Here is a 16,756-nt window from a genome sequence, read left to right on the forward strand (position 1 = left end):
GAGCATTGTCCCATAAAAAAAGAGAAAGGCCAAATTAAAAAAAGGAAAGGCCCAAAAAAAGGAGGGATAATGCTACTATCTTTTTTCCACACTTGTGCTTCAAAGTAGCACCATGATCTTTATGATAGAGAGTTTCTTGTTTTGTCACTATCATATACTAGTGGGAATTTTTCATTATAGAACTTGGCTTGTATATTCCAACAATGGGCTTCCTCAAATGCCCTAGGTCTTCGTGAGCAAGCAAGTTGGATGCACACCCACTTAGTTTCTTTTGTTGAGCTTTCATACATTTACAACTCTAGTGCATTTGTTGCATGTCAATCCCTACTCCTTGCATTGACATCAATTGTTGGGCATCTCCCTAGCCCGTTGATTAGCCACGTCAATGTGAGACTTTCTCCTTTTGTGTATTCTCCACATAACCCCCATCATTATATTCTATTCCACCCATAGTGCTATATCCATGGCTCACGCTCATGTATTGCATGAAGGTTGAAAAAGTTTGAGATTACTAAAGTATGAAACAACTACTTGGCTTGTCATCGGGGTTGTGCATGATGAGAGCATTCTTGTGTAACGAAAATGGAGCATGACCAAACTATATGATTTTGTAGGGATGAACTTTCTTTTGCCATGTTATTTTGAGAAGACATGATTGCTTAGTTAGTATGCTTGAAGTATTATTATTCTTATGTCAACATTAAACTTTTATCTTGAATCATTTGGATCTGAACATTCATGCCACAATAAAGAAAAATACATTGAGAATTATGTTAGGTAGAATTCCACATAAAAAATTCTGTTTTTATCATTTACCTACTCGAGGACGAGCAGGAATTAAGCTTGGGGATGCTTGATACGTCTCCAACGTATCTATAATTTTTGATTGTTCCATGCTATTATATTACCTGTTTTGGATGTTTATGGGCTTTACTAAACACTTTTATATCATTTTTGGGACTAACCTATTAACCGAAGGCCCTGCCCAAATTGTTGTTTTTTGCCTATTTCAGTGTTTGGCAGAAAAGGAATATCAAACGGAGTCCAAACGGAATGAAACCTTCGGGAGAGATCTTTTTGGAACAAACGCAATCCACGAGACTTGGAGTGGATGTCAAGCAGCTGACGAGGAAGCCACGAGGCAGGAGGGCGCGCCCTAGGGGGGTGGGCGCGCCCTAGGGGGGTGGGCGCGCCCTAGGGGGGTGGGCGCACCCCCCACCCTCGTGGGCCCCTCGTGGCTCCCCTGACCGACTTCCTTCGCCTATATATATCTACGTACCCCGAAAACATCCAGGAGCACCACGAAATCCTATTTCCACCGCCACAACCTTCTGTACCCGTGAGATCCCATCTTGGAGCCTTTTTCGGCGCTCTGTCGAAGGGGGAATCGATCACGGAGGGCTTCTATATCAACACCATAGCCTCTCCGATGAGTTGTGAGTAGTTTACCACAGACCTTCGGGTCCATAATTATTAGCTAGATGGCTTCTTCTCTCTCTTTGAATCTCAATACAATGTTCTCCTCGATCTTCTTGGAGATCTATTCGGTGTAACTCTTTTTGCGATGTGTTTGTCGAGATCCGATGAATTGTGGGTTTATGATCAAGTTTATCTATGAGAAATATTTGAATCTCCTCTAAATTATTTTATGTATGATTGGTTATCTTTGCAAGTCTCTTCGAATTATCAGTTTGGTTTGGCCTACTATATTGATCTTTCTTGCAATGGAAGAAGTGCTTAGCTTTGGGTTCAATCTTGCGGTGTCCTTTCCCAGTGACAATAGGGGCAGCAAGGCACGTATTGTATTGTTGCCATCGAGGATAAAAAAAAGATGGGGTTTATATCATATTGCTTGAGTTTATCCTTCTACATCATGTCATCTTGCCTAATGTGTTACTCTGTTCTTATGAACTTAATACTCTAGATGCATGTTGGATAGCGGTCGATGTAGTGGAGTAACAGTAGTAGATGCAGGCAGGAAATCTTGGACGTGATGCCTATATACATGATCATGCCTAGATATTCTCATAACTATGCACTTTTCTATCAATTGCTCGACCGTAATTTGTTCACCCATGGTAATACTTATGCTATCTTGAGAGAAGCCACTAGTGAAACCTATGGCCCCCGGGTCTATTTTCTATCATATAAGTTTTCGATCTACTTTATTTTGCAATCTTTACTTTTCAATCTATATTATAAAAATACCAAAAATATTTATCTTATCTTATTATCTATCAGATCTCACTTTCGCAAGTGGCCGTAAAGGGATTGACAACCCCTTTATTGCGGTGGTTGTGAGGTTCTTGTTTGTTTGTGTAGGTACGAAGGACTTGGAGTGTAGTCTCCTACAGGATTGATACCTTGGTTCTCAAAACTAAGGTAAATACTTACGCTACTTTGCTGCATCACCCTTTCCTCTTCAAGGAAAAACCAACACATGCTCAAGAGGTAGCATGCCTCTACTAGACTAGCTCGTTAATCAAAGATGGTTAAGTTTCCTAGCCATGGAAATGTGTTGTCAATTGATGAACGGGATCACATCATTAGGAGAATGATGTGATGGACAAGACCCATCCGTTAGCATAGCATAATGATCATTCAGTTTTATTGCTACTGCTTTCTTCATGTTAAATACATATTCCTCCGACTATGAGATTATGCAACTCCCGGACACCGGATGAATGCCTTATGTGCTATCAAACGTCACAATGTAACTGGATGATTATAAAGATGATCTACAGGTATCTCCGAAGGTGTTTGTTGGGTTGGCATAGATCAAGATTAGGATTTGTCACTCCAAGTATGGGAGAGGTATCTCTGGGCCCTCTCGGTAATGCACATCATATGAAGCCTTGCAAACAATGTGACTAATGAGTTAGTTGCAGGATGATGCATTACGGAACGAGTAAAGAGACTTGCCGGTAACGAGATTGAACTAGGTATGAAGATACTAACGATCGAATCTCGGGCAAGTAACATGCCGATGACAAAGGGAATAACATATGTTGACATTGCGGTTTGACCGATAAAGATCTTCGTAGAATATGTGGGAACCAATATGAGCATTCAGGTCCGCTATTGGTTATTGATCGGAGAGGTGTCTCGGTCATGTCTACATAGTTCTCGAACCCGTAGAGTCCGCACGCTTAATGTTCGATGACGATATGTATTATATGAGTTATGTGTTTTGGTGACCGAAGATTGTCCGAAGTCCCGGATGAGATCACGGGCATGACGATGAGTCTCAAAATGGTCGAGAGGTAAAGATTGATACAATGGAAGGTTATATTTAGACACCGGAATGGTTCCGGAGTGGTTCGGGTATTTTTTGGAGTACCGAGGGGTTACCGGAACCCACCGGTGAAGTAATGGGCCTTGTTGGGCCATAGTGGAGAGGAGGAGGCAGGCCACAAGAGGTGGCGCGCGCCCCTCCATGGCAGTCCGAATTGGACAAGGGGAAGGGGGTGCGGCCCCCCTTTTCCTTCTCTCTCTCTCCCTCCACTTCCCTCTTTCCCCCTCCGTTGGAAAGGAAGGGGGGTGACTAGGACTAACAGTCCTAGTGGGACTCCCCCACTTGGCGCGCCCCATAGGGCTGGCGGTCTCCCCTCTCCTCCTTTATATACGAGGGCAGGGGGCACCCCAAAGCACAACAGTTGTTTCTTAGCCGTGTACGGTGCCCCCCTCCATCGTTTACTCCTACGGTCATATTATCATAGTGCTTAGGCGAAGCCTTGCACGGATCACTTCACCAACTCCGTCACCACGGCGTCGTGCTGACGGAACTCATCGACTCCTTCGTGCCTCTACTGGATCAAGAGTTCAAGGGACGTCATCGAGTTGAACATGTGCAGAACTCGGAGGTGACGTACGTTTGGTACTTGATCGGTTGATTCGAGAATACATTCGACTACATCAACCGCATTAAGTTAATGCTTCCGCTTTCGGTCTACGAGGGTACGTGGACACACTCTCCCCCTCTCGTTGCTATGCATCTCCTAGATAGATCTTGCGTGAGCGTAGGATTTCTTTCGAAATTGCATGCTATGTTTCCCAACACTGGGTTGTGGAGGTTGCCCTTCCACTGGGTGTATACAACCCATTAGGTGTTTGTCAACGTTGAGTTGACCTGCATTTACTGACTCCGAGGTTTTTCTCCTCGATTTCATTTGCTGCTTGCTAGAAGCATGCTCCACGTCAGAGGCCGTACAACACCCCCTCTTTTTAGGAATAGGGAGTTGAGTGGTTTTTATTGGTGCCTCCACTCTTTCTGGCGCGTTTCTGGCCGGATTTAAGGATTTTGTAACACCTTTCAAATCAGTAAATGAATCTGGCAGATTATTTGCAAGACGTTGCAAATTAATGATCTTCCGAACTTGAAGTTCGGTCTCTTGGGTACGTGGATCAGAGGATGAAATGGCATGAGCATTCCAATCAATTTCTGGGCATTCTTTCTGATACTTGAAATCTCCCCCTAATACCGGAAAATGTTCCTCATTAAATATGCAATCAGCATGACGGGCTGTGAACAGATCCCCAGTTAGGGGTTCCAGGTACTTGATAATCGACGACGATTTGTACCCCTCATAGATCCCCAACTTCTTGTGTGGGCCCATAGATGTCCGCTGTAGTGGTGAGATCGGGATGTATCCAGCACATCCAAACTTTCGTAGATGGGAAATGCTTGGAGGATTTCCACGTGCCAATTCCAGAGGGAAAGAACTGTGATATGCAGTTGGCCTCAATGGTATCAAGTCAGCAGCATGTAAAACAACGTGACCCCAACAAGAGGTTGGCAAGTTGCAATTCGTCAACAAAGGTCTTGCAATGAGTTTAATCCTCTTAATTAATGTTTCAGCCAAACCATTTTGTGTATGGACATATGGAGCAGAGTGTTGAACTTCAATACCCAAAGCCATGCAGTAATCATTGAAAGCACGTGAGGAGAGTTCTGCAGCATTTCCATTTGAATTGACTTAATTCAACTATCAGGATAATGGGCTTGCAACTTAATGACTTGCCTCATTATCTTAGCAAATGCATGGTTTCGTGTGGACAGAAGGCACACATGTGACCATCGTGTAGATGCGTCAATCAAAACCATGAAATACCTGAAAGGTCCAGATAATGGCTGAATGGGACCACAAATGTCTCCTTGAATACGTTCAAGGAACTGAAGTGGTTCAACTGGTATTTTAAGGTGCGAGGGCCTCGAAATTAGCTTTCCTGTGGCACAAGATGTGCACGCAAAATTTGAAGATTGAGGAAATTTTAACTCAAGAAAATTATGACCAATGGAATTGCTAGTAATTTTTCTCATCATCCCGATTTCAGAATGTCCTAGGTGATCATGCCAGGTTTGGAATGCGTTAACATTCTGAAAAATTACTTTGTATGCAACATGTTCCACGGGTTTGATGTAAGTATAGTACAAACCAAACGATAGAGAAGGAATTTTCTCATGTACCTTTTTGCCATATCCGTGATCTTTAGTAAAGAGTAAATACTCCTCTTTGTTGTCTTCATGGGTTTCAATATGAAAACGAATCTTACAAATATCTCAATAACTAATCAGGGTACATGATGAGTCGGGATACAATAAAGCATCCTCAGTCGTCATTTGTGTACCACTTGGGAGGGTGAATATGGCACGTCTAGTACCAACAATCACTGTATCGCGTCGAGCGATAGTTAGAATATCTTCATTCATCTTTTTTAGAGTTTGGAAATATTTCATCTCCCTCGGTATGGGGTTTGTGGTACCACTATCCACAAGGCATAATTCTTCATCCATCGGATTGTTCCCGCAGAAAACGGCGGCGAGTGCTCCCTCTCGACTCCTTTCTCTGTTGCCTTTTCCCCTCTCGCTGGTTGTTCTACGTGCGTGATAACGTGTTTTGAATAAAAAATGATCGAGAGTCTTGATCGATGGTTACATGCCCCTTTTATACGTCCCAAAGAGACACGGTGATCCATCGCTAGGGGCGTCGGTTCCAGGGAATCGAAGGGAGACGTCGGTTGCGGGACAAACCGCAATGACGGTTTGGGCAAGGGGAGATTTCCCCCTAGTTTTAACAACATCGAATTGGTTGGTGCATGGTACGCCCGACGAGACAAACAGTTTTAGAAAGAAAAACGGAAAAACTAATGCCCACACGTGTGGCATCTTGCACATCACCCACACGTGTGACATCTTGCACATAGCTCATACGCCTCCATCACCATTCATTTTGCCACGTATGAACAGATGACATCAGCAACAATCTTTTTGGTTTTAGTTTAAAAATGTTTTATCTCCTAATTAAAAAATCAAATTAAAAATATGTTTTCATCATTAAATCCGTCTTGACGAGATCTTAAAAACTAGACCCCATGTTGACATATTTCGACGAAATTTTTATTTGCCCAAAAGTTACCATAATGTTTACACTGTAGTTGTCATAGTGCTTAAACTAGAGTTGCCATGTGGCAATTTTATTTTATGGAGCATGGCAATTTTAATTTTTTGATGATGGCAATTCTAGTACTTTGACCATGAAAATTATTTTTTGTATGAACCATGGCAATTTTAACTACATGTATTATGGTAATTTTAGTTTATGGTTCATGGCAAGTCTAGTTTCTTAATTTCCCTTTTTTAATATGTCAAAAATTACTTTTAAATGTAGAAGAAAATAGCTGAAACATATAATGGTAAGTTCAGTGTAAACATCATGGCAATTCATATGCAATAGACATGACAATTTTTAACCCTAAAAAAATTCGATGAAATATATTGATATGAGATCTAGTTTCGAAGATCTCGTCACGAGGGATTTAATGGTGAAAACGAATCTTCAATCGGATTTTTCATTTAAGAGATAAAACATTTTAAAAACTGAAAATTCAAAAAATTCACACATGCATGCGGTGACGTGACGCAGTCTGTGTTATAGAACATGTGAGCGGGTTTGGCTTGTGAGCATTAGGGTTGTCCAAGAAAAACCTAAAAAAGACTAGAGAGAAGAAAGCGGCTTGGGGGCCTTGGGTGCGGTGAGTCACCTCGGAGCCCTGCCACAAGTGGCGCCTGCGCGACGTGGACGGGGCTTGCCTGCTCCCGTCCCGTGCTCCCATCGATGCTCCCGAAACGTTAAAATCGCATCGAACGGCTGGGCCAATTTTCCTTCCCCACGTCCCTTTTCTGGCGCAAAAAACAAGGAAACGACCACGTATCCCGTATTTTACTCTCCCGCAGGTGTAATACTCGCGATTGATTCTATATGGAAAAGGCCCGCACAAAAATCTGGAGGGAAAATGACCGCCAATCTCACTTCTGCGCGCCAAAAAGCAGGGACACCCATCCCATAAAACAGAGGTATCTTAAATCACAGGAAGAAGAAAAATTGCAATCGCAGCTGATTGTGATGAATTAATTTCAGGGAGAACATCAACTCTGCAAACATCAAGCAGACTGGGGCTCTATTGTCCCCTATGGCTTCTTCTTCAAGCACGAACTATGGGAACCATCAACAGGACAATGAATCTGAAGGACGAAAAGTAAGAAATCTGACTCATATTCTTCTTGATCTCTTTTCGTTGTTCCTGCCCTTCTTGTTGAACTGGTTGCTTTTCCCTATTAACAAACAAATCAACCAATCATGATTGTATAAGATCTATTCAAATCTGATTAAATCTACTGTACAACCATGTAGACACACTGGGCATAGCAGTTTTGCACAACTTAGTTCGTTAGGTGATTCATGTAATTTCGACTGTACATATGCAAGAATCTGGTATCCATTCACAGCGTTCTACATGTAATAAAATCAGATGTCTAATTTTTCTTATCATTAATCTATATTAGTCTGAAAAAATTAACATTATGTCCATTTCCAATTGATTTAGATTCCGACCGTTGTAGAATAGTTTAGTTTCCATTTAGTATTCCAGTAGTGCGGCCTTCTAGACAAGACACGTAGTATGACTATGAGGATTAAAGAGTTACACTACATATGCATATGAACTAATGTGAATAGTGATTCATATAGGATGTGCATGAAACTGCTCCTAGCAATGCAACAGATTACAGTAATGAAAGGGTACCAAAGCTTGGCATGCAATTTTTATCTGAAGAGGAAGCTTACTCCTTTTATAACAAGTATGCAAAAGCCATTGGTTTTAGCATCCGAAGAGGGAGTCAACATAAAGTAAAGAATTCTGCTGTCATACAACAACGAACATTTACATGCTCCCGTGAAGGTATGGCCTGCTTGTATTTTGTTTTGGTTATATTATTACTTTTGGATCACTAAGATACTTATTTTAATTGACAGGATTCCGCGCAGAAGATAAGAGAGAGGATTCTTTCAGTTACAGTAGGCCTGAAACACGATGTGGATGTAAAGCCCATATGAAGATAAGTCTTAAAGACGGATTATATTATGTGTACGAATTTGAGGCTGCACATAATCATAATCTTGCTACTGGAGACATAGCCTTATACTTAAGATCCCAAAGGAAGGTGACGGAAGCACAAATAGCAAACGCCGAGGTCGCAAAGTCTGTAGGCATTTCGAACAAAGCAACTATTGATTTTATGGCCAAAAAAGCATGTGGACTTCCAAATCTTGGGTTTGCACCCGAAGATATGAAAAATCGTTTGTACCCTAAGAGAACACTTCAAGCAAAAAAGGTTGACACAGGGGGAGTGTTGGAATACATGGAGAAGAAAGTAAAAGAAGATGCCAATTTTTTCTATTCAATTCAAATTGATGAGGATGATCTGATAACCAATATTTTTTGGGCTGACTCCAAAATGATCTCAGACTATGCATTATTTGGTGATGTTATATGCTTTGACACCACATATAGGAAACTAGATGATGGACGTCCCTTTGGTTTGATTGTTGGGGTTAATAATCACAAGAAAACTGTTGTCTTTGGTGCCACACTTCTGTATGATGAAACTGCTGAAAGTTTTGGTTGGCTTTTTAGAACATTCCTAACAGCTATGTCTGGGAAATATCAAGGACAATTCTGACTGATGAAGATGCAGCAATGGCCAAGGCAATCGGTATAGTACTACCTCAATCTCATCATAGACTTTGTGTGTGGCATATGAATCAAAATGCTTGCAAGCACCTAGGAGGAGTTGTTGAAGAATACAAGAAGTTCAATGCTGATTTTCAGCATTGTATATATGATATTGAGGAAGAAGACGATTTTATAGATGAGTGGAATAGAATGATAGACAAGTATGGACTACGTGACAATACATGGCTGCAAAGGTTATTTGAGAAAAGGGAGCAGTGGGCTCTAGTGTATGGCAGAAATACGTATATTGAGAAGATGGACAATTGATGCCAAAGTGCTCGAGATAACAAGCAATCGCAATCTGCATGATGATCTAAAAGCAAGAATGTGTAGCTTCTATAAGGACTTATGCAGAATGTTTATCCACATAGCTGCTCGTGCCACAGAGTCAGATGAAACTTATGATATGGCAGCTAAATGCGCAGAGCAGCTAGCACGAGATGTGGAAAAATAGTTGAAAATTAGAACTGATCCAGATCCAAGTCCGAATTTGGGTAACTCCTCAGTTTCACAAGGTATATGCATACAAGTTATATACTATGCTACTAGTTGCATACAGTATTTTCAAACTAAGACTTACATTTAACTTTATGGTTGCAGGTACGAACATTAACTCTAGTAGAGTTTCAAAACATAACGAGGGGCTTGAAAGGCCAAAAGGTATGAAGGTCAAGGACAAGACTGCACGAGGATCAGCAAGGCCTATTGGTGGCTTGGAGAAAGCAAAAACAAAGAAGAAAAAGAAGATAGATGATTCTTTCCAACTACAACCTGAAATGCCTTTCACAAATCAAATGTTTGTGTATAACCCAATGTTAATGCTATAAGAAGTCTACCCATTTAACTTTCTCTCGTTTTCAAAATTGAATGACGCTAAGCTTTGCTATTAATCTCTTAGGGTCATTTGGGAGAAAATATTGAAATGCCTTTCACAAATCAGGTGTCTACACATAACCCAATGTTAATGGTATAAAAAGTCTACACATATAACTTTCTCTCATTTTCAAACTACAATGACGCTAAGCTTTGCTATTAATCTTCTTAGGGTCATTTGGGAGAAAGTATTATACCAGGATCAGCAAGATCCGTTGGTGGCTCGGAGAAAGCAAAAATGAAGAAGAAAAAGAAGACAGCCAATTCTTTACAACTACGACCTGAAATGCCTTCCGCAAACCAAATGCCTGTGTATCTACCACAGTACAACCAAACCCAAATGGTAAAAGAAGTCTTCTTTTTAACTTTTTTTCATTTTCAATCCTCTGCGACCTAAGCTTTGCTATTTACTTGCATAGGGTCATATGGGAGCTCCGGCCAATCTTGTACACCCCTATTTAGCACATTACAACTCAAGTCTGCGACAATCCATTGGTACCTCTACCTCTACGATGATGTCAGGACAAAATCTATCATTCTCCCAACAACAGACTCCTACAAGTGGTACCTCTACCCCTATGATGATGCCAGGACATAATATATCACTCTTGCAATAACAGACTCCTATGAGTGGTACCTCTACCCCTGTGGTGATGCCAGGACAAAACCTATCATTCCTCCAACAACAGACTCCTACGAGTGGTACTTCTACCCCTGTGATGATGCCAGGACAAAACTTATCATTCCTCCAACAACAGACTCCTACGAGTGGTACTTCTACCCCTGTGATGATGCCAGGACAGAATCTACTATTCTTCCATCAACAGAAGCCAGCTTAATCGATGTTACAGATTTTTATCTCATGTATTTGCTTGCAATTCTATTAGAACCTATGAGTATATGACCATGCTTGCAATTCTTACTTGTTCATGTGACTGTCGATGGAATGCAACAATTTTTTTCTACCTTTCATGCACTGTAAATATTGTCAACTCGTTCACCGGTGTACTCCATCTAAAGACATGTCGCAAAACAACGATAACACTCAACTTCTGTGAAATCGATAATAGTATTATGATTTCTAGTATGTCTACTGCTAAACAAGCAATATGAACTATGTTGTTGTAAGAATACTTAGCATCAGGTACAAACTGTAGTACGACCAACATCCAATGGCATAGATTTTATATCTAACCTCACAAGCAGAATTGTAGTTAATCACTGACAACGCCGGCGTTGACATTGTTGACCCACGTCTTCTGGCCTCATGCTGTCTGTAAATATCACCAACATCAGCTAATTAAAAATCAGTTCATTCAACCAGTAGAGAACATGATCAACATTTTGTGCTAGACAATCCCATCAGAGAGGGTCACTCACCGAGCATGGCGACCTCGGCGGGCGTGAGCAGAGTTCTCACCAATACTTAATGAAAGAGATGCTTATAGTACTAGCATAGGCCTGCTCAAATAGTATCATACAAATGAATGAGTTGCAGTTGATACATATCCAGACTCAAACGTGAGGCTAGCATTAGTACAGACCAAACAGTTTCATTAGTACGTCTCACAAAACTACGGTCAGCTCAAGGCCTGTGAGATCTGCCGTCTTTCAGCTGTAGAATAGTTGACCGCCTCAATTTAGTGATCAGTAGCACAGCGTCCGCGTCCGCCTCTGCTGCTGCTTAGCTTCTACTGCTGCTATACTAGCAGGGAACACGCGCAAAGGCGCTGCCAGGAAGCCAAGTCGCAGCCGGCGACAGCCGCCACGGTCGCCACGGTCTAGGCGTCGGCGGCCGCCGCGACCGTTACCTCGTCGGTGATGGACACACAGCGCCGCCTCAATTTGGTCTGAGAACAAATCCAATCAGCAGACAACAAATTAGAAGAAGGAAGAAACAAACTGGATCGAACAGGGAGGGGTCAAGGTCAGCAAGCAGGAGGAGCAAAACCAGGAGGGGGAGGTGGTCTTGAGATTGGAGAGGGCCGGCATCTGCGACGGGGGTGGCGCCACACCTGCTCGAGGCCATGGCCTAGGTCCGATCTGATTCAATCTTGAGCTTGTGCAATAGCTGCCTGCTTGGCTGCGGTGGCAAGGCGGGGAGGGACTGGGAAGTGCGGCGACGGGAGCGGAGGGCGGTCGCTGGATTCACTCGATGCCTTCGCTCCCCGCGGACCACGGTCGGCTGTCGGAAGTGAGAGCGAAAGGGGAAGAAAGGGGACGAAGGGGAATACATACGGGGGGAGGCGACGGAATACGGGAGATCCGCGAATTGTTTCCTAAAAAAAATAGACGACGGAGAAGGAAAATTGGCCCAGCCGTTCGATGCGATTTTAACGTTTCGGGAGCACCGATGGGAGCACGGGACGGGAGCAGGCAAGCCCCGTCCGCCGCCATGGCCGCGACGTTCGTCCCCCAGCTAGCCCCGCTGCTACAAAAAACTGAAAGCGACATCCAGGGGCGGATGGCGACAAGAACGGCTGCCGCTTCTTCAGCGCAGCGCGGGCCTCCCCTACTACGTGGTGATGACACTGAAAGCGTAGCAGCGATCTTGAAAAAAAGAAACATGACGCCGATAGCGTGGCAACCATAATCTACTCCCGGCCAGCAATAGCAAGCGAGAAAACATCAAACATCTCGGGCCGGGAGGAGACTAGCATAAATAAAATACGTCGACGTGCCCACTCGAGCCGGGCCATTTCCAACTGCATTTTTATATGCCCTCCCAGACTAGTCTCCGGATCCACCTCCCAAGCAAGCCATTGCTGTCATGTCACTTCAGTTAATCTTTCGCCGGGCGGTGAAACCGCGATCGATCCGGGACACGTAAGCAGCCGGGGTTGCTAAACCGACACGGTAAGTGATGCGCGTGGCGTGCCTTGCTACTCCGGTGAACTGGAAGGTCTGGTCGACCCTGGGGTTAACGAGTCACCGATGCAATCGCGTCAGTGATTTCGAACCCTACTACTCCGGAGCTGTGGGTTATGTTGCGAGATTTTTTTGCATCTCGTTTTCTGTCTCACTGTTCTATCTTCTGGGCTGTGGGTTATTTTATTCAGCGGTCTGGTAGGTGAGTGGACAGTTGGAGGGGGAGATAAAGCCAACAGAGAAATACTCCAACCAAGCCAAAGCCAAAAGCCAAGCAGAGAGAGAAACGGAAACAGAGGGGGAGAAGACTTGCAGAGGAGAGGAGCAAGTTGCGGAGGAGGCAGCGGCAAGGGAGGAGGGGTCGCCGGAAGGGGGACATGCTCCCTCCACATCTCACATCTCGCAGGTCTCCTCCTCCTCCTCCTCCGCTGCCTCTCACTCGCTTCCCCTGCTTCTCCTCCGGGGCGCGGGCGGGCGCGCCGGCTCTGTGCCTGCCCCTGCCCGAGCTCGGCCTCCTGCCATTGCTGACCGGTTCCCTGGGCCGTCTGCCCGGTTTCCTGCTGGATCCGACTGGGTTCTTGCTGTTTCAATTGTTTTTCGGCCGATTTGCCGCTCAGATTCGTGGGTGCATTCTGCTGCGGTTCAACTGTGTTTTCGTGTGTGTGTCTACAGCCTTCTGTTATAGTTTAAGTTAAGAAAGATAGTAGTAGTACTAGCAATACTATTACCTGGGGGTAAACTGAAATCTTGTTGCTTGGAGGATTTAGATGGAGTGTTGACTGTGAATTTGTTGTGATTTGCAGCTATTTCTTCAAAGTAGCTGTTGTTGTCTGAATTTTTTTAACAGCTGTAAGTGGGGAGAAGAGAACCCCTGAGCTTATAAATGAGCGATTCGGATTTGTCTAGCGGGGGACTAGCAAATCATCTACTCAGAGTTTGTATACTCAGTTATTAGTACACCTTGCCTTAAGGATCAGAATTTCTGATTCAGGGACCAGGTTGATGCACAGTGCTGGTGTGATTTTTTCTTTTTACATGTGCGAGCATATAATTCAGTGAGTACAGCATTTGACATGTGCATCATGTCAAATTCGACCGAATCTAATTTTTTAAAGTGCACGCGGCCAGTTTCAGTGATCCTTTTTTTTGAGTTGCGAGGAGCAATTCTACTAGTATATCTTCATGTTTCAGCGTTTAATGTATTATTTGGACAGTATCACTTTATTCTGTTGTTGTTACTGACCTGCTGCTTACTTACATGGACAGCTTGAACTGAGAGCAAGAGTAGAAACCCATGAGATGAGACGCAAGCAAAATATGCATGGTATTCTTCACTTCTAATGTTTCAGTTCCACTATCCTATCCTACTTGACTGGCTATGTGCTGTATATACTGATTTCCTGCTGCTATTAGAGTTATAACATCTTTTTGTATTCCTCTGGCAGAAAATGGCACAATCATGATTCAGTTTGGTCAGCAAGTGCCTAACTGCGAGTCCTCAGCTAGCGATTCTCCTCAAGAAGTGTCCGGGATGAGTGAAGGAAGCTTTAATGAGCAGAATGATCAATCTGGTTCGCCCTAGACCTGCCAACTATTTCTTTTCTGAATTACTATTCCATAATCTTGTAATATCATCTCTCCTGGAAATACAGAATGGAGTAGTCTCCAAAAATAATAATGGAAAGAACGATATTGATGATTGAGGACCTTGATGTGCACTTACATATCAAAGTTAGATGACATTTGTTTCCTCCTTGTATTTAATACTAGGTAATCGCGATGGCTACACCAAGAGTGATGAAGGCAAGATGATGTCGGCTTTGTCTCTGGGCAATTCAGAAACAGCATACACACCCCCAAAACCTGACCGCACTCATCCCTTCGTAAGTCTCTATTATGATGCTTAAAAATTTCTGAATTCGAAGTGTTTGTTGAATGGCGAGCATGTGAATTGTGCAAGATGTTTGCTTTTTCAGGCCATATCATACCCATATGCTGATCCTTACTATGGTGGTGCAGTGGCAGCCTATGGCACACATGCTATTGTGAGTGATATTTCTGTCATCCCTGTTCCCTCACTAATTTCTGGCCTTATTTTTTTTTCTGTGCTTGACGGTCTTGCTTATACCTTCGGCAACTGTTTGGATTTTTGTGTGCAAGCATGTGCTTTAGGTATAACTGGAATGACTGTTGAGACAAGGCAACTAAACATGATTGTGTTTAATCACACCAATTTCACTTAAAAGTCAAATTTTCAATGTTGAGCAGCATACTGGTGGCGGCAACTTATTTTTATTTCAGAATCTCCATCCCCACCGCAGATTGGTTCTATTCTTTTTGTTAGGTTTAATATGGTGCCTTTCGATGTTACTAACTCATCTTTATCTGGTGCAAAACAATTTGAATAGATGCACCCCCAGATGGTGGGTATGGTACCATCCTCTCGAGTGCCACTGCCAATTGAACCGGCTGCCGCCGAAGAGCCCATTTATGTGAACGCGAAGCAATACCATGCCATTCTCCGAAGGAGACAGCTCCGCGCAAAATTAGAGGCTGAAAATAAGCTGGTCAAAAGCCGTAAGGTATCATTTTTATGCATGATTTCATTTTAAAAACACAAGTACTATCGTTGGCCCCATCGGCATCTTTTGGTTTATTTTCCATGTAGTAGAAATGAATTTAGTCCACATGCACTCTACATAACATAATATTCATGCCTCTGTTCAGCCGTACCTCCACGAGTCCCGGCACCAGCACGCGATGAAGCGGGCTCGGGGGACAGGCGGGCGGTTCCTCAACGCAAAGGAGAAGTCCGAGGCGGCCTCCGGCGGCGGCAATGCATCAGCAAGATCTGGCCACGCCGGCGTTCCTACAGACGGTGGTGGCATGTTCTCGAAGCACGACCACACCTTACCGTCCGGTGACTTCCATTACCGCGCAAGAGGGGGCGCCTAGGGCGGGCCTTTGCCCCCTGGCAAATCATCCTTGGCTTATGTGTGTGGCGAATGACCGTCAATTCGGTCCAATGATATTGTAAAACTGAATTTAGAGTCTGCAATTGTTACTTGGGGGTTTGGTAGACGGTCGTTGTGTTTGGGGACGCTGCAGCTGCAGCTGCAGCTGCCGGTTCTCTTGTTGTGGTAGGTTTGTGTGGCATGGCAGGTGCTGCTAAGCTGGAGCCTGCTTGAACTGTTTTCCTGTCACTTTGTTGGGGTAATAATGACCATCCTGTATGATATTAGTACTGACTTGGAGTAATAACCATTCCCGGCGTGATGCATTGCGCCTGTGGTGGTGTTTCTTTTGAGCCATGAAGTTAAACGACTTGAGTGTCGGCAGTTGTTGCTCCTTCTGGAAGTGGCAGGTTCAGAGATGATGAGATGAGACACCCAGCCTCAGATCTGTTTTTAGAGGAAAAGGGCTCTCGCCCCGGTTCCATAGCAATAATAACGAAATCAAAACAGAGAGTCAGCGCTTACACGGCACGCGGGGGAAAACAGCCAACATGCTGCCCCAGCAAAAACAAAGGGAGTCTACATCCCTGCCCCAGCAAAAACAAAGGGAGTCTACCCCTCCTAACTTGGCGTAGTCCGGTTGTGATACAAGCCCTGAATGTACAAAAAAAATATATTGATGTGGCTATAGATGGCCTGGGAGAAGCTATGTGCAGACTAACTGGGTTCTATGGAGAGCCTAAGTGGGAAGATAAACACCTATCCTGGGAGTACTTGAGATCTCTTAGGCCGCAGATGATTGGCCTTGGGTGGTCATCGGGGACTTTAATGAAATTCTATGTTCCCATGAGGAGGAAGGAGGGGCTCCACGTCCTAAGTCAGATGATGCAAAACTTCAGAGATGCATCGGTGGATTGCCAACTGGAGGACATGGGATATGCGGGTGAAATATTTACTTGGAGAAGGAGGAGACTGAGGGAAAGGTTAGA

The 16,756-nt window shown here is 43.8% G+C and overlaps 1 protein-coding gene and 1 long non-coding RNA gene across 2 annotated transcripts; one reads left to right on the plus strand and one right to left on the minus strand.

The window, feature by feature from the left end:
- Positions 1-7,294: 7,294 nt before the first annotated feature.
- On the minus strand, positions 7,295-12,186 carry LOC119293940. The gene is made up of 4 exons (XR_005143261.1): positions 11,490-12,186; positions 11,326-11,406; positions 11,141-11,219; positions 7,295-7,612 (listed from the first exon to the last, which is right to left on the minus strand). It is a non-coding gene; the product is annotated as an uncharacterized LOC119293940 (long non-coding RNA).
- Positions 12,187-13,049: 863 nt separating this feature from the next.
- LOC119291594 (nuclear transcription factor Y subunit A-7-like) lies at positions 13,050-16,120 on the plus strand. The gene is made up of 7 exons (XM_037570376.1): positions 13,050-13,219; positions 14,080-14,137; positions 14,259-14,384; positions 14,584-14,696; positions 14,790-14,858; positions 15,222-15,395; positions 15,541-16,120. Exons 2-7 carry the CDS (start codon positions 14,113-14,115, stop codon positions 15,766-15,768), a joined length of 735 nt encoding a protein of 244 aa, XP_037426273.1. The 5' UTR covers positions 13,050-13,219; positions 14,080-14,112; the 3' UTR covers positions 15,769-16,120.
- Positions 16,121-16,756: the final 636 nt, after the last annotated feature.

The sequence above is a fragment of the Triticum dicoccoides genome, chromosome 4B (assembly GCF_002162155.2).
Source record: "Triticum dicoccoides isolate Atlit2015 ecotype Zavitan chromosome 4B, WEW_v2.0, whole genome shotgun sequence".
NCBI classification, from domain to species: domain Eukaryota; kingdom Viridiplantae; phylum Streptophyta; class Magnoliopsida; order Poales; family Poaceae; genus Triticum; species Triticum dicoccoides.

Excerpts from the sequence above, each read along its gene's own strand:
- LOC119291594 (XM_037570376.1), top strand. The coding sequence starts at position 14,113 with ATGAGACGCAAGCAAAATATGCATG. Across the intron at positions 14,697-14,789 it reads CTGACCGCACTCATCCCTTC|GCCATATCATACCCATATGC; the intron begins GTAAGTCTCTAT and ends TTGCTTTTTCAG. Across the intron at positions 14,859-15,221 it reads CCTATGGCACACATGCTATT|ATGCACCCCCAGATGGTGGG; the intron begins GTGAGTGATATT and ends CAATTTGAATAG.